A 19,199-nucleotide genomic window follows, 5' to 3' on the forward strand; every position below is an offset into this window, starting at 1 on the left:
AAAGATCTGGACAAGAGATACATGAGTGTGACAGAGAACAATATGCTTCACATATCTTCAAGCCTGGACCCCAGGTTCAAAACACTGCCCTTTCTCTCTCAGGATGAGCAAAAGGACATACACTCTAAGGTGATTGCTGAAGCGGCAGCACTTGAGGTAATTTATTATATTCTTTAATAGTAAAAGTGAAAAACACTAGTTGCATGACAGTGGCATGACAATATGCTATTAGCAAAACCACATACACAGTGTGTATGGTTTTGAAATTACCATTGACATGTAGCACTTTAAATGTACCACAATAATATCTAGTTATTGCTTAGTTTGCTTTATATATATAGTGGACTTTAAACTCACTAACATACATATATACATACACATACACAGTATCTATACTAATAAAAGGCAAAGCCCTCACTCACTCACTCACTCACTCACTCACTCAAACTTCCCGTGTGGGTGGAAAGCTAAAATTTGGCAGGTTCATTCCTTACAGCTTCCTTACAAAAGTTGGGCAGGTTTTATATCGAAATTCTACGCGTAATGGTCATAACAGGAAGCAGTTTTTCTCCATTTACTGTAATGGAGATGAGCTTCAACGCCGTGGGGGCAGAGTTTCGTGTGACATCATCACGCCTCCCACATAATCACGCAGTACATAGAAAACCAGGAAGACCTCCAAAAAGCGCTTAAGAAAACATGCATTATATAATTGAGAAGGCAGCGAAACAATAAGAAGCGAGCGAGTGACATATACAACCATATTCATGAGTTCTGCTACTTCGGAAACAAAGCACGATGTAAACCTACACTTTAAATTAAGTTCATAGACAGGCTGCCGCTGGCGTTTGTAATTTAGTGCCTGCCCATATAAGGCCGTCCGTCAGCGGCAATCCAATAGCAAACTGCCACGGGTAAATATTCACGGGTGAAGGACTGTGCTTATGGAGAGGAAGATGAGATGGTCAGGGTGGTGTTTGACACAAACTCAGCGAAACTGCGAGAGAAAGTTTTAAGTGCCAGGACTAAGGTAACATTAAATAAAGCTATGGACATAGCACGAGATGGCACCAGCACAGCTGGGAACCTTCGATGCAAGTACACCGAGTGGCTCACGTGAACTGACACAGTGCACAGATAAAAGCAACAGTTCCAAAGAGCGCTGAACAAAAACCGAATTACACAATTGAAAAGGCAGCAAAAAATATGAAGCGCCTGATAAGCATATTCATAAATGCAGCTACTGTGGAAACAAAGCACACGGTGGAAAAAGTCAATGTCCCGCTAAAGGAAGACAGTGTAAAAAACCCGTGCATGCAGTGTGTCAGGTCTCAGATAAAGAAGAAGACGAGCTGTTTATTGATGCAGTAAGAAACGAATCGATGAATGAAACCTGTCATCTTTACAACGATTGACAAACACGGAATGTAACTTGAACACAACACATCCTACAAATACGAACCTGATTGAAAGAAATAATGATAATCAAATCCTTGATGACAGCAACACTCAGTAACACTCACAAAACAAATACTGTATATTGACAGTCATGTTACGTTATTTTTAAAATGTTCCCTTTTCTTTTCTACCTTTTTAACACACTACTTCTCTCGATACGATCAGCGGGTATATATATATGTATATATATATCCCGCTCTACATACTCGAATAATGGATACTTTATTCGCCATCAATGATTGTTTTGGTAAAGCCATACTCAGTGTATTCATTAGATGAACGGTAAAAAGTAAGAGCGAGGGAGGATGACTCATTGAGGCATGCAGGCTGTAGTGCGTCAACTCTATCTGAATTGCGCGATCACATTTGAAAAAATATATCTTTTCAAGTTCTATTTAGTCCATATGTGTCAAACTCAAGGGGCGCGGGCCACATCCGCCCGGCGTGTAATTATATCCGCCCGAGATCATTTTATATACTGTATTATTGTTATTAAAGCCGGGTATATGAAGCGCTGGTAACACAATAAACTACAGATCCCATAATGCAGCGCTTCAGCTGCCTTGCCGAACACTTACCGCTTACTAGAGTTATTGCGCACTGAGTTTGCACGGCGCTTTGGTGACTTTGAAGAACAAAAAAAGTCCGTCTACATGCGGCTCGAACCTTGTGCATGTTTGGTAGCACATATCTGTGTGAGAAGCTCTTCTCAGTGATAAAGACTAACAAAACAGCACACAGGAGTCGCCTCACTGATGAGCACCTGCAATCCATCCTGAGAATCTCCACAACACAGAACCTCACACCAAACATAAACGAACTTGTTGCCAAAAAGATGCCAGGCGTCCAGCTCTAAAATGACATATGAGCAAAGACAACTGAATGATTTGATTTGTTATTGCACGTAAGAGCGGAGTCAACCGTTTTAACAAACAGCGTATTGCACTGATCCGAAATAGGTGTGTGTGTATATATGTAGATATGTATGTATATGTATATATATGTTTATATATGTATATATATGTGTGTGTATGTATGTATATGTGTGTATATATATATATATATATGTATATATATGTATGTATATGTATATATATATATATATATATATATATATATATATATATATATATATATATATATATATATATATATATATATATATATATATATATATATATATATATATATATATATATATATATATATATATATATATATATATATATATATATATATGACAACAACACTCATCACTCACAACAGTGACAAAACAATTACATTGACAATCAGGTTACGTTATTTTCAAAATGTTTCCTTTTCTTTTCATTGCTTCTTTAACACACTACTTCTCCGCTGCGAAGCGCGGGTATTTTGCTAGTGTTATATATGTATGGTATATACAATAATTAATAACAACACTGAATTTTCAATTGAAAGATAAAGGTTGGTTGATTGCGTTTTTGTTTTCTTTTATGGTGCATTAATGCAGAATGAGGAGCCAGACATCCCAAATGAAGTGCTGGATGATGAAGGCCCCCCGTTCCCAAAAAAAGAAATACTTCCCTGCTGAATTTACTGGGCAAGACTTTCACGAATGTCCGAGTTGTTCCTAAATCCGCTGGCACCAGAGCTGAGGAAGAGATGAAGAAGTATTTGGAAACTCCCTCATTGTCACTCTCAGAAGACCCCCTAAGTTGGTGGAGGTCTCAGGAGACTGTCTTGCCCCTCCGTGCAAAACTGGCTAAATGCTACGTATGCATTCCTGGTACTAGTGTTGCAGCAGAGAGGGTATTCTCAACAGCTGAGGACATAGTAACTGCACAGCGGAGCATGCTTACTCCAGAACATTTAGACCAGCTTCTGTTTCTACAAAAGAACATGTACATTCCAGCAGATGGTGGACTTTAAACTCACTAATGTGCATACACCCAAATCTAATCTAATATATCCTGATCTGTTGTCAGTTTAACTGTAGTTGTCACAGTTCAAATACTGTTGTCTGTTGAAATGGAAATGGTTTAGGTAAAAAGAAAATGTTCACAATTAATTCATATTTTGGATGTTACACTTGTTACAGCACTTTACAGCCCAATGTAGCAGCATTTTTATTTACTCTGATAATGGCACTTTAAAACCAACTATAGCAGCTCTTATTTGGTTTTATTTAATCTACTTTTATTTAAAGTGTCAATATAAATTGTTTAATTTAAGTTGAAAGTTTGCAGTTTATATTTGCAACAGTTTAGATTTTTGTAATGTGACTTCAACTATTATCTCAGGGCTGTATTTTGTATCAGACTGATGGAAAATAAAAAAAAAACGTTTTGAATGGAGAATCGTTTTGAATCGAATCATGAGCCCAAGAATCAAAATTGAATCGTTAGATTTTCTGAATCGTGCACCCCTAGTGTTGTGCTCTCTGCTGCTGGTTCGAGTAAGGAGGGGCACCTGCCAGTAGGGAATCGATGTGGCACGTGATAAAAGCATGGACAAGTTTCTCAGCATTAGAAAAGGATAGGAAGGAGCCAACATGGGATATGTTATGGAGGTGACAGTAAGAAAGTTTCTTAATGTGATTTATGTGGGCAGAATAAGAAAGGGAGGAATCAAAAATGACACCAAGAGTCCTTGCAGTAGAGGCAGGTCTGATGAGATCACCACCAAGATGGACTGGGAAGCTCATTTTATTAAGTTGTACTTTAGTCCCAATTTGCAGGTGTTCAGTTTTGTTGCAATTTAATTTTAAAGAGTTCTGCTCCATCCAGGTATTAATTTCACTGAGACAGGTTGTGAGCTGAGAAAGCTCAAATGAAGTTCCACTTTTAACATTGAAATAGTCTCCATGAAAATGATAACCCAGTCCAAAGCTATGAATAATAGCATATAAATACAGAAGAGAAGAGGGCTGAGAACAGAGACGTGAGGAACTACTTGTGTGAATGGCGCCGAGATAGGACTTGAACCACTGAAGGGCAGTGCCAGAGATACCCAGCATGTTCTCCATTATGGACAGTAGAATGTCATTTCTGACAGTGTCAAATGCTGCACTGAGGTCTAATAGAATTAATGCGCTGGTTTGTCCAGAGTCTGCTGCCATAAGCAAATCATTGGTTACCCGTAGCAAAGCAGTTTCACAGCTGTGTTGCACCCTGAAACCTGATTGAAAGGGTTCCATCAAATTATGAGAGGTTAAGTAATTAGTGAGTTGGGAGGCTACAACACGCTCAAGAACTTTTGACAGAAAAGGTAAGTGAGAAATGGGCTGAAAATTGTTAAGATTGTCAGCATCAAGACCAGACTTTAACATTGGGGTTACAAAAGCGATTTTAAAAGTGAGCGGCACAGAGCCAGTGTCAAGGGATGAGTTTATTATTGTTGTAACAGTCGGGATTATGGCATGAAGGCAGGATTTAAGTAGTGTGCTGGTGATGGGGTCCAGTACACAAGTAGTCGGTCTCATCTTACAAAACAGGTTATTAAACTCAGATGAGACGGTGAGAACTTAGAGAAGGAGCTGGATGGAGTGGGAAAGCAGGGAAATATATAAACAGATGATGTATTTATGTTAGTTCAATTATGTATATCTTTAATTTTGTTACGGAAAAATTGGAGGAATTTCTCACAGACTTCAGTTGAAGAGGTAGTTGGGCCAGATGTGGGCTTGAGTAGTTTGTTAACTACAGAGAACAAAACCCTTGGGTTGTCATGGCCACTTTCTATTATTCTGCCAAAATGAGTGCTCTTGGAAGTAGTTAGTGCTTCTCTGTAAGCTCTTTGGTGGTCAGAGAAAGCCTGGATGTGCACGGTGAGGCCAGTCTTACATGACATTCTCTCAAGCCGCCGGCCAGCTGCTTTCATAGATCGCAATTCTGAGTTATACCAAGGAGCTGAACGCTTAAAGGAAATCCCCTTCCTTATGTTTTAAAGGAGCTGTTTTGTCTAATGTTGAATGAAGGGCTGTGGTATAATAGTCAACAAGACTATCAAGTGTTGATGGAATAGGTGAAGACAGTAAAAGATCAGAAATGGATCCAGAAATAACAGCTTGCCATCATTTTCTCACAAAACTCTACAAATTAAATAGGGTAACATATTAAACAAAAACAAACAATTTTTGGATAGAGTATCCCTTTAAGTTACTTATGTATATGTCTGCTTTGAAGAAATACTCTTTAAAATACATGTTATTTTACATAAAGAAGCTACATAAAATAGAATAACTGGAGAGAATAAAAATATGCCACTAACAAAAACAACTAAATTCCTATTTTTAAAAAAATAAATAAATAAGTTAAATAACTACTCACACAGTGGTGTCCTGTTGACGACGTGGTGTAACAAATAACATTCGCGTGGGCCGAGCACTGCTAGCATCAGGGTGGGCACTCCAGGGCTTGGCATAACTATGGTCCAGGAATACCAGATCCAATTCTCGTTCATGCACAGATAACTGGAAAAGCAAGGAGGTGCCCATCCTTCTTGCTGAAGTCTGCAGATCCCGCTCTCCACCACGATACATTTTCCTTTCTCCTTTCTCCAAACACAAATTTTATGAATGCAGAGAATCTTCCAATAGGCAGACTACAACTGAAAAATGATATAATTAACAACCATTCAATTTGAAGATTTCACATAGGGTAAATTGATCAATAAACAAGCATTTGTCTGCAGCCATTTGTGTCTGTTAAAAGACAAATATGTTTAACAGAAGGCAGTGCTGGGCGGTATGACCAAAATTCTATATCACAGCATTTTTCAAAATTATACCGGTTTCATCGTATTGGACTGTATTTTTTTCCTAATGCATGAGTGGATGTTAACCACATTTCCACTGCAATTACTGGCTAAGAATAACCTATTCCACTGTCATGAGAATTGTACAAAAAAACATTTTAATGTGCACATAAGTGTTAATACAGGTTTGCATGGCCCAATAAAGTGATAGTTTTCAAGGGGGTGGCACTAATGAAGAGAAGGAATCACACTGCATGACAGCTGCAGTCAAAATATAGAGCCTTTTTATTGAACAATATTTGCAAACAACTTAAACTAAAATTTTGACAACATATTTTCAACCATCCCAAGAGGCATTTAGACTTAGTAAAATATCCAGAGGTGCTTTTCAAAAGTTGTATTGCGCTGAACAATGTCTTCAGAAAAGGAATAAATAGTAAATATTTTTTGTAAACCAACTACACTTTGTTAATGTTAACAATCTCTGTCCACTGACATGTTAAAGTGACTTTTTAAACAACTTTACCATCATTAAACTACATAATATTTAAACTAATAAATAATAACAATAAAATAAATAATAGTGCAACTTCCAGTAATAATACTATTATTTCCAAGACTTCAAGCCCAGGTGCATTACACAGTATTCACCAAATAAAATAAAATAAGTGCAACTTGGTGATGACATCTTTACCAACTGAAACATCATTAAGGCAAACTGCATTAATATGGACCTTGCTTCAAGCTAAGCTATATACATAAATAATAAAACTGCAACTGCATTTATAATGCTATTTGTGGTATAGCCCCACGGAATCGTATTGGGGCCACAGTGAAGAAAGAAAAAAAAACTATTTTTGAGATTAAAGTTGACATTTCCACTTTATTCTCGTAGTTTATTTTGTCATTTAAGTAGAATGTCGTAAACTAAACTTCATCCTAAAATCAATGTTTAATTCACTACATTTTCTCAAACCTCATCATAAGTTATGTAGCACATTAAATGCTTTGTTAAGTGTTCCCCGACCCAGTTGTTAATCGCTACACTCTTCTTAAACTGACTACCTCTTGCACTAAGAGGCAGCAATCGCCACACAAAATACATTCACTTTATTATATTCTTGCTCTCTGAAAATGTAGAATGCCAAGATAATTTTTCATGATGAAATGCATTAAAACAGGTATTAAACATGCACGGTATTGAGGCGGTAGTGCTGCTCCCCCGCAGTAAAGGGTCCTCAGCTGTACGTTCAGTGTAGAGAACTTTATGGCAGATGTGACGAGGTTCCAAAAAACTGGATGTATGAATGGGTATCGCATAGGTTTAACTTAAATATTGTGTAAATGTTGTGTTCTGGTGGTCGAAGACACAAACACAGAATTCAATGTTCTTGTGAACGAGCTTTCTTTATTGCATACATGCTGTCTCTTTCTGTCGTATTATACCCCCAGTTCCTATCCTTCCTTTTCCTTTCTCCACATAACCAATCGCCACATGATAAACGTCCTTTTGAAATTAAAACTAGTTATAAACTTAGACCATGGAGTGTTCATAACTTTAAAAAAAAAAATATTCGTTATACATGTTTTATTATGCTGCCCATTTAGGGGTGCGCCCATCCCAGCAAGCATTGTGTGCAAGGCAGGAGGAAATCCTGAACGTGGTGCCAGCACATTGCAGGGTGAATACGAGCAATACATACACTAGCAGGGTTAATATAGCATAACAAAACCCGCCATCCTACATGACTTTGAAATGAAACTGAAGCACGCCGAGTAAACCCACCAGAAAAACATGCAAATTCAAAGCAGGGAACACCCGGGACCCCATTGCTGCGAGGCAGCAGTGCAACCTCCACGCCACCGTGCTCCCAACATGATTAATACTGTACATGCTTTAATGCATTTCATCATGAAAATTATATCAAGTATTTATCTTAGCATTCTAAATGTTCAGGGAGCAGGAATATCATGAAATTAATGTATTGTGTGCTATCTGTGCCTCCTCTTAGTGCAAGAGGAAGTCAGTTTAAGAAGCAGTAGCGATTAACACAGCTCCGGGAACACAAGACAAATCATTTAATGTGCTACATAACTTATGATGGGGTTTGAGAAAATCTAGTAAATGAAATATTCATTTCAAGATGAAGTTTAGTTTACGATTTTAATTTAATAAAAAATTACGAGAATAAAGTCAACATGTTGACTTTAATCTTGACAAATGGCGAGAATAAAGACATGTCGACTTTATTCTCGTCATAAGCGTCGAGGTTAAAGTGGAAATGTCGAGAATAAAGTCAACATGTCACACTATTACTCAGTACCCAAGTACATTACACAGTATTGAAAAAAATACAACTTGGCTTGCATTATTATCCAGTAGTATAGAAACTGTATTCACACATCCTCTTTAATAAAACTCCTGTGTGCGTCTGGGTGTCCGTGTGTGTGTCTTCTGGTGAAGTGCGCATGCGCTGGGCCACACGGCACGTGTTCAATCTCTTCCTGTGCATTCCCTGTGTGTGCAGAGAGTGGGAGAGAGAGAGAGAGAGAGAGAGAGAGGGAGACACACACAGGTGCGTGCGTGTAAAAGACAGGCAGACAGACACACAGGCCCGCCTGAGAGACAGACAGACACGCACACACGCACGCACGCCCGCGCGAGAGACAGACAGACACGCACGCCGCGACGCACGCGACGCGCGCCCGCGAGACAGACAGACACGCACGCACGCACGCCCGCGCGGGGGACAGACACGCACGCACACACACGCACGCACGCACGCAGGCCGACGACAGAGACAGACACGCATGCATGCACGCACGCCACAGAGAAAGACACATGCACGCATGCACACACACATACACACACGTGCAGGCCCGCGACAGAGACAGACAGACACACAAACACACAAACAGGCACACGCGTGCATTGTTGCAATGTTACTTTTCTTGGTTGTTTATTAGATTACGGATTTTTCAAATGTTCATTTTTTCCCCTGTGCTTAAAACTCATTAAAAAAGGTGTTTTTAGCGAGCGGGTCGTAAGGCTATAGCGCGGACTCTTGCAGTGTTAGTTTTCTCTGTTGTTCAAGGTTTTCTTAGTGTTATTCAAATGTTTTTACATTTAGTTTACTATTACACTGTGCATTCAATGATATAATTAACTATATTTGTGCTTAAAATCTTAAAAAATATATATTTACATACAGTTCATACGGTCTGGAATGGATTAATTGTATTTACATACAATCCTATGGGGGAAATTACTTCGGTTCCACCGAGGTTCCACTGTATTACTGTCCGACAAAATTACAGGCATTTTACAGAAATACAAACCAGTATTACTGAGAGAGAAAATTAAAGGCACACAATACAGTGACGCATATTACAGCCACATACAAGGTCCCTAGCCATTTAATATACAGTAGACTGTTCCTACTAATGTTTATGCACTACTGTTCTAGTGCCCGTTATTGTAACGGGCTTAATGTCTAGTTTGAACATAATGGTCCACATCCAACCTTTTAAATCCAAAGTATCTCCAGACAACAGACGTGACTACTTTTTCCAGCAAAAGTTCTTCTGTGTCATCATGTTCAACTTTATCGTCTGCTACAGCTTCAGTTTTAAAATGTTCTCTGTCCATTTTCACCACGCAATACCTCTACTAATGCATGTACTGTACTCCATTGAATGCTCGTTTGACGGTGCAGCAGTGAAAAAGAGCCCCGCGCAACACCTCTGTGGCATGTGTTTAGCGATGTAGCAGTGAAAAAGGTCCTCCTTAAACAGTTACCCGCTGTGCCATATTCTGAACGTTGTTTAGGCAATTTAAACTGGTGTTGCGGTACAAGAAAAATCCATATCATAACAAAAATAAACGGTTTTCAGTATGAACCGGTATACCGCCCAGCACTAATAGAAGGGAATTAAAAAAAAATGGATAAAAAGGGGACTTTGGTCTCAATGGCTACTCAGAAAGCACATGTAACTATTAAATTTTCTTTTTACTAAGCAGCTTGGAAAATAATTACCTGTCAGACAATAAAATGTGCTAACCAGAAAAGCAGCTCTCAGCAAAAAGTTCTAGTAACAGCTTTGCTCTGCAATGCCAGTACAAGTCCAATTATTTTCAACCATAATTATTACATGCAGCACAGGGTTTTGACCATTAAATTATATACAGTATTAGAAAAATGCATTTATTTTTATTACACATGAATCAGGAGGACCTTTCACCATTTTTTATGTTATTTAAATGCATTATAGTATGTTTACTGTATTTAGAACATCTAAAATTTCTAAGATAAATTTAAGTTTCTCAATAAATTATGGAAAAACAGGCATGAAAAACTTTTGGAAAGTGAATAAAATTGCACAATTGGAGCAGATTCAACAGTATCTGACATCATATTATATTACGTATAGACATAGACTCCCACACCCACAGACAGAGTGGCCACTTTAATGAGAGCAGTCAAAGATGAATGATCAGACTTATTCATGCCAACAGAAAGAAAATACATGCTCAAATAATAGCTCCCATGTAATGGGAAGATATCTCTGATTGGACAATGCAATACATTATGAAGTAGATGGGTTACAGCAACAGAACAACATCTCATCCTCAACATCCGTCAGTTAAGTCTAGGAAGATGATGATAAGATGGGAATGTGATCACTGTATCTGTATGACTGAAGACTGAAAAAAATTCACTTGGCATGACAAATCTTGAATTCTGCTACTATATACCTATAGTAGGGTTATAAATGGACATGAATCCACAAATGAAACATGAATGTTTTGTTGAAAGAAACACTACAGGCTGAGTATGCTGTACCCAGTTATGCATGAGGAGTCCAGCTGGTAGGACACTGCCATGTTTCAAAGTTGTTTGTGTATGGTGCAGTAAATTCACAAATCAATCAAAGTTAATAATGGTATTTTTACATCTCTTTCATTATTAAAATTTACAATTTGCACACTTGCACCTCAAGGCAAGCAGCATGTCACAACTGAGTGAATCTGATTTTTTCAAAGATCTCACGTACTTCAAGCCATATAGGCTTTTTACCTTTGGACAACTGAGTTTCAACCCATTCTAAAGGTAGTGTTTCTAGCACACCGGCGAATACTGTCACACTGTACTTGTACCTCTCAATATCTCATGCAAGGACTCTCGACTTTGACTAATGTCTCTGTATCATGTCATTCATTTTGTTGTAACATTAAAACATGACAGAACGAAAAAAAGAAAAAACAAAAACATTTCAACTAATGACATGTTTACGGCAGAATCCCTTCATCTCTCACACTCCTCCATAGCCAAATGAATCAACTACACTGTTCAATATCTTTTTTATCACATTTCTAATCATGCTCACACCCAAACACCACCCTACCAAAGTCAGAATTGATCTAGATTACAAACAGAAATTAAAATTGAAGTGCACCCTTTTGGGATTAGAGGGGTCAGATGAAATTATTAAGCAAGTGCTTGGTGAAGCAAGCACGATTAGAAACTAGATTTAAAAAAAAAAAAATAAAAACAAATAAAAATCTTCCACAGCTCTGATGATCCCTTCAGTGAAAATGGCAGATTATACTATGCTTACAACCCAATGACTGCCAACTGCAACTCAAAATGGCAGCCAGGAAAGGCACTGTCCCCAGCCCTGTAACTCAGCACTGGAAGAAGCTAGTATGAAAATGTATGTAGGTGCTTAGTTTATTCCAAATATGAAATGCAAGACAAAAAGCAACAACAAAAAGAAAAATAAATAAAAATGCTATTAATTAAATAAAAATGGATTCGCTATGTCGAGTGGTAAACAGAAATTGTTTTGAGGACAGGCATGAATAATAATTTTGAAAGTAAAGGTTTGGATGAGTAAATAATTATACATACAGTGACAAATTGTTTACTTTCTACTTCAGAGTGATATAGAGTGTATATTGGTTGCTGTGAATATATAATAATAATTCATTACATTTATATAGTGCTTTATATATATATATATATATATATATATATATATATATATATATATATATATATATATATATATATATATATATATATATACACACACACATACATACATACATACATACATACATATACACACACACACATATACATACAAGTGGAACCTCAGATTTGCGAGCATAATTCGTTCCGGAAACGTGCTCGCAATTCAAAACACTCGTATATCAAAGCAAATTTGCCCATAAGAAATAATGGAAACTCAGATGATTCGTTCCACAACCCAAAACTATTCATATAAAAATGATTAATACAAAATATAAAGTAAAATACATAATACAAATTAACCTGCACTTTACCTTTAAAAAGAATCATGGCTGGTGTGAGTTTCTAAACTCATGTGGGATTCCACCAACGGACGACACGCGGAAGAGTGTCCCAAAGCAATCGCAGTCTCCCAGCGCTGTAGCAGTTCGCCATATAAGAGCATCCAAAAAGATCGCAGACATGCTATAAGCGCCTGTCGTCAATGGGTCATACAAGGAACATTATGAAGATCCCGCTGCAATAACTAACAGCGCTGTTGCTGTTTCAAGCTGAATAAAGCTAGTGTTAAAGTACTGAGACTCAGCTTTGTGCTTTGGGGAGGAAGATGGGGACTCGCACTTCACAGCGCACACACACAGTCACAATGCTGTAGTAAATGCTGGGCGAGCAAGCAAGATAAGGAGAGAGAGAGAGAGAGAGAGAGAGAGAGACGCGCTGGGCAAGCGAGCGAGATAAGGAGAGAGAGAGAAGAACCATCAACTCAGTTGTGATCACATGACGCTCAGCAGACAGAGTGTATCCATACTGCTCATATTGCAAGACATCGCTCGTTTATCAAGTCAAAATTTATTAAAAATTTTTGCTCGTCTTGCAAAACACTCGTAAACCAAGTTACTCGTAAACCGAAGTTCCACTGTATATATAATCCTAAAATAACAGTTGTTTTTGAGAAGTTGCTTAGGTGCAAGAAAGAAATTGCTTCCAAAAAGGGACATAAAATGTTTCCAAAACAGGGGTACAGCTTGTGCTAAACAATATAAGTTTGCAATGGTATGGTAAATAAAATTTAAAGATGGGGGCACAAAAGAAAATCAATTTTGTTTGGGTAAATCCCTAAAGCGATACATTTTGTTGTGTTTTATTTAGTGAATATTGATATAAACAGAGGATTCTAATTATATTAACAGTTTCTTTTAAAACTTTAAAGTGCTGTCCTCGCTACTCTTCAGCCATCTGCAGTTGCTTGATTACAGAAGCACAGTAATAGCAGTTTATTTTTGAGGATGTAATTTAGGGACAATAATGCCAAAAACCCTTTTATTATAAAACACTGGAGAATTTTTACTGACATATGGATTAAGCATGAGGCAAAATTTTGTGCAATGAATTTCATGATACAAAAATACTACCAATAAGAAATGTGCCATTGTATCATAGCTATACTGTTTGACATTACCATATGATTGAAACGAAGCACAGCACCATACATTGAAAACAAGAGATTTAAAAACAGACTGAAAATAAGAACTAATATGACATGGGCGGCACAGTGGCGCAGTGGTAGCGCTGCTGCCTCGCAGTTAGGAGACCAGGGTTCGCTTCCCGGGTCCTCCCTGCGTGGAGTTTGCATGTTCTCCCCGTGTCTGCGTGGGTTTCCTCCGGGCGCTCCGGTTTCCTCCCACAGTCCAAAGACATGCAGGCTAGGTGGATTGGCGATTTTAAATTAGCCCTAGTGTGTGCTTGGTGTGTTTGTATGTGTCCTGCCTGGGACTGTTTCCTGCTTTGTGCCCTGTGTTGGCTGGGATTGGCTCCAGCAGACCCCCATGACCCTGTGTTCGGATTCAGCGGGTTGGAAAATGGATGGATGAATATATCCATTGCAAACTGACTGCAATTTGGCATAACTAGCATTACACTGTCTGTGTAATGATCTGAAGGTGAAAGTAGTCAATGCCCCATATAGACATCACTCTTTGTGAAAGTGGGCTAATACAGAAGGTTTCAAACACAAAAATTAATGAGTGACATCAATACAAGTACATTTATCACTGCATTCACAGGCTTATCTTATTATATGTTAAGATAAACTGTCTCATGCTTCCGGCCAATGTTAAAAAATAAAAAATTAAAAATAAAAAATAAAAAAAAAAACCCAGCACACACTGTTACACTCCATTCGAACTAGTGTGGTGCTAAGGTGTTACGTGGTGCACAACTGCACTCGAGTCCTAATTTGGGATCCTGAGATGGTTTGTCAGATAGTGGGAGCGTCAATGAATTGTATCAGTGCATGCTCCCAACCTCCCTCTCAAGCCTAATATATATCCCTTTAGGTTCTCGGTCTACTTTTTTTAAATGGAAAGTTCCAGAAAGGTGATGCAGTGTATAACAAAGCACAAATCTCAGGCTAGTTTCTCCAACACATCTAGAACTATGAGTGAGTGACATATACTGGAAGGGGAAAAAAGTAGATTTAAAACAGAAGATACAATAGGAAGAATCCATGTCTTGTGCTAAGCAAGTAAAAATCTGCTCACTAGTTGATCAGAGAAAGGTGAATGCCTTCTGTCAAATCTATCTGAACAGCAGAGCATTGGTAAGGATTTTGATGGATGACCGTACACAAGTAGTCAATGGTACATTTATTATCAATTAAATTTCAGTCTTAAAGGTAATTACAAATACATTATACAAGTCAATCAAAACCATTAGAATGTTTAATTATCATATAGTGATATGGGTTTTTGGCCATACTATTCACTCCTACAGAGACTTCACTTTACTGTATTTGCCTGCACAGTTCCCTTGTTCTCAATCAAATCTAGCACTTTTGGGATGATGTGCAATAGGATGTTTCTCAGCATCAATGTGTGGTCCATCTGTGGCAGACCTATGCAATGCGTGTAATGAAAACTGCAAGAGGTGCAGAACATTTCTTTAATTTTAATAACAAAGGCTGCAACAGCAGCCATAGAAGGAACAAACACCAACGATTTCCTAAGGAAATGGGCCTTGGTTATAGTGCTGATGGTTAAGCGGATATATCAGATCTACTGTGTAACTAAATAAATATGTTTCAGTAAACAATATTTGTGTTATTAGTTTTTAATACTAGGAGATAATATTTTTTAGTTTGCTGGTGCTCCTTACTCTTTAATGTACTACATACAATTTCCAATCAGAAAAACATTTGAGCCACAAACTTTTGTCTTTTGTTAATAGTCATTGGAGAAAACAATTTTACAGAAAACTGTTTTGAAATGACACAGGTAATCAGTAGGAATAATATGAATTTTGTGTATATAATTTCACCCTGTATCCCATTCAGAGAAAACTGAAATTTTTAATCAGATTTGAATTTGATGTTTTGATCTGTAATCTGGTACTTTTACAAACTTTGAAAGTTTAGTCCAAAAGTGTTTTGGTCTCGGGGTTTTGTATTGGTAGCATCAGGATATGGATAATTATGCATGAGGAAGATAGTTCCCTAGTATAACAACATTCAAATGTTTATTTCGCACCTACCAAACAATCCCCATGCACTCTGACCTCTGGCAGAAGAATTGTATGTAACAGTACATAAAGATGAGCTGTTACACACCCATTTTACTTCTTGCCTTTAACACACAACTGTAACCTGTAGTATGAATAACCAATCATAGGCAACTATATATCACTCGAATGCTCTGAACCTAGACTATCCAGTGATAATGAGCCTTTCACTGTATGTGCCTCAATATTAGTTGGATCTTTGACAAAAGAAGATTCACTCAGCTGTGACGCGATGCTTGTATCAGCATATACAAGTGCAAATTGCATATTTTGCAAACGAAAGAGGGCAGACAACAAGGAAATTTTGAATTTAATTAATAGAAGAATACCTTGGCTATGTAAAAATGCCATATTACTTTTGGTTAACATTTGGGTTTACTGCAACTTTGACATATGGTGTTGCCTCCTGATGCAACACCTTGTGCATAAGAGGTTACATGCATGCTGGATGTACAGTAAATCCAGATGGATCAAGCCATTACATCACACATACACAAAGTAGATAAGGCAGTGAATTTCCAGTACACATGCATGAAAGCTTGATTGCTACAGCTCTGTGATGTCATGCTGTACTTGCAAAGCATGCATTAAAAAATTCTCAGATTACTAGTGGTGTATAATCTAAATGTTTAGTATGCAGTCATATGCTGAAAATACCCACAGCAAATGTATTTGTTTGCTAACATATTGCTAAAAAAACTGCTTTTGGAAAACCACCATTTGTTCCACAGTGAACCTCACTCAAATAATACAGTTGAACCTTGGGTGACGAACGTCTCGGAACATGTACAAATCGGGTTACGACCAAAAAGTTCGCCAAACTTTTGTATCTCTTCACGACCACACACTCGGGTGACGAACAAGCCAGTTTCCCTTCCGGTTCATACGCGCCGATGATTTCCACACGTGTTCAGTCTCTCCCTGAACATTGTTCTCGGTCAGACGTGCGTGCATTCGCTGTGGACTAGTGATGGGAAGTTCGGATCATTTTACTGACTCGGATCTTTGAGTCTCGTTCAGCAAAATGAACGAATCATTTTTCGAGTCATTTCGTTCAATTCTCTTTCCGGCTCAGACTGCATCGATTAAGCTTATGGGGCTGTCACGTGATGAAAGAACGACTCAAAAAACCCAAAGACTCGAAACAGGTGAATCAATTCCAATACAGAAACTATAGGAAGCTGCGCAAAATGCGCATGCGACTGAACGAATCACTCCCACGAGACGACTCGTTCTTCCCGAGTCACATTAAAGATTCGTTCAAAATGAACGAATCGTTCAAGAACGACCCATCACTACTGTGAACTCTTTGTGCTCTATTTCATATGCTTTTGCATTAATTTTGCAAATAACCATGACCTCTAAGCAAGTGAAGAGTGGTAGTGTTGGTGAGAAGAAAGGTTTGAAGAAAATTTAAATCAAATTAAAGAAAGAAATTATTCAAAAAAGTATGAGTGGGGCGTTCGAGTTACTGATGTTGCCGCCGAGTACAAGAAGTCAAAATCTACGATTTCAATTATTCTGAAGCAGAAAGAGGCAATTAAAGCAGCTGATGTTGCAAAAGGAATTACAGTGCTAATAACCAAGCAGAGGCCTCAAGGGCTGGAAGAGGTGGAAAATCTGTTGCTAGAGAAGCAACCTGCAGGGGATAGCGTAAGAGAGGTGATGTTATGTGAGAAAGCCAGGAAGATTCACGGCGATTTGCTGCAAGGTTAGTTTTTGTATAAATTAAGGATTTTTTCCCTGTGCTTAAAACTCATTAAAAAAAATGTTTACAGTGAGCAGTTCGCAAGGCTGTAGCGTTAACTCTTGTAATGTTAGTTTTCTCTGTTCAAGGTTTTCTCAGTGCTATTCAATGTTTTTAGATTTAATTTACTATTACACTGTGCATTCTATGGTGTAATTAACTATTTTTGTACTTAAAAATCTTTAAAAATAATATATTTACATACAGTTCACATGGACTGGAACGGATTAATTGTATTTACATGCAATCCTATGGGGGAAATTAGTTTGTGTCACGACCAAATCGGGTTGCAACCAGATTTTTGGAACGAATTACGGTTGTGGCCCAAGGTTCCAATGTACCTGATATTTTTTAATGAAATGCCAGCATCTTTCACTATTCATTCAGACAAAGCTTGCTAGATTCTTGAGTCAGCACGACTATGCTGTCCTTCTGAATGGTCACCTTAAGAGTTAAGAATAGTAACTTTTCCTGTATATAAAGGAAAATGCTGGGTTTAACCCAGATATCGTGGTTTATATAGAATGTATATTAGGTTGCACAATTAATTTTAGATTGATATTCTAATTGTAAAAATGTGGTGATTACCGCTTTCTGCTTATCACTCTCAATCTGTCAGGAACAAAGGTTTCCCAGTTACAGGCTGCTATAAACAACAAATAAATGCTGTAATCAAGCACAGACACTTTCACTAAAACTGGATGTGTTTGTGAATCAAAGGCACTGAGATCATATGAATAATTACATCATGCTGAATGTATTTTAGGAGTATAATCCCTAACAGTATTTTTTTAAAAACGTGGACATTACTTTTTCATGTTTGCAGCACCAGAAAAATTGAGAAGTAATGATGACCTGGAAATTTTTTTGAGTTTTAATACCAAAATGAAGAGTATTGTTTGTAATTGTTTCATTGTCAATGGCAGCGCTGTTGATCAACAAAACCATACTGTGAAAACTGTTAAACATTTAAACAACTCTCTAAAATTTAACCACATAGTTATGGAGAGTGCATGAAAGACAAGCTAGCAGCACCAAGTCCCAGTAAAGTTAGGTCAGTGATACAATAACGTTCTAATGCAGGTCTGTATCCAGCAGGCTGTTGAAAGAAAATTCATATAAAATAAGTCATTGTGTTTCATTTATCAACAGACAAGGCTGCAATTAAAGTTGTGCGTAGTGAAGGTTTAAAAAAATGATGAACACCAAGGGCAAAAGATACATTGTCCCATTCTGCAATTACTTTTCCTAAGTTGTATTTCCTTTACTAGGGTTGAATCATTAATTATTTAAAATTGAAGTGACGTTTTTAAACAACGCGAGTAGCAAATCACAAAGTGTAGCCTCCTTAGCATTACATTTTTTCTCAAAAAAAAAAAAAGCATTTTAATTTTTTGGCTTGAAAAATTACATTTTTATTAAATCTCGCTTTTCCTCTGTAAAACATGCAAAACACTAAAAGTACAAAGTCAGAAGTGCGTAAAGTATAATAATGATACAAATAATAATCAAAACCGCTTGAAGACAGCCTCATTACTGATAAGGAGTATTTCTTACAATATGCCATTATGAGGCTACAAGAAGACACATCTGCACAGTTGCTCAGTTAACGCTTTGGCTTGAAGCTTATGGAAGACAGGTTTATACTGTTGCCCGAGTAATGCACA

At 37.6% G+C, this 19,199-nt stretch overlaps 1 protein-coding gene across 3 annotated transcripts in view; it reads right to left on the bottom strand.

Moving 5' to 3' along the window:
* kansl3 (KAT8 regulatory NSL complex subunit 3) overlaps positions 1-19,199 on the bottom strand; it is a 147,619-nt gene that overhangs the window by 114,555 nt on the left and 13,865 nt on the right. For all 3 annotated transcript variants that reach the window (XM_039769603.1, XM_039769602.1, XM_039769604.1), the window contains exon 2: positions 5,769-6,048. In XM_039769603.1, coding sequence (XP_039625537.1) covers positions 5,769-5,980 — 212 coding nt within the window. In that variant the 5' untranslated portion in view covers positions 5,981-6,048. The remainder of the gene's footprint in view (positions 1-5,768; positions 6,049-19,199) is intronic.

This window comes from Polypterus senegalus, chromosome 11, assembly GCF_016835505.1.
Source record: "Polypterus senegalus isolate Bchr_013 chromosome 11, ASM1683550v1, whole genome shotgun sequence".
Lineage (NCBI taxonomy): Eukaryota > Metazoa > Chordata > Cladistia > Polypteriformes > Polypteridae > Polypterus > Polypterus senegalus.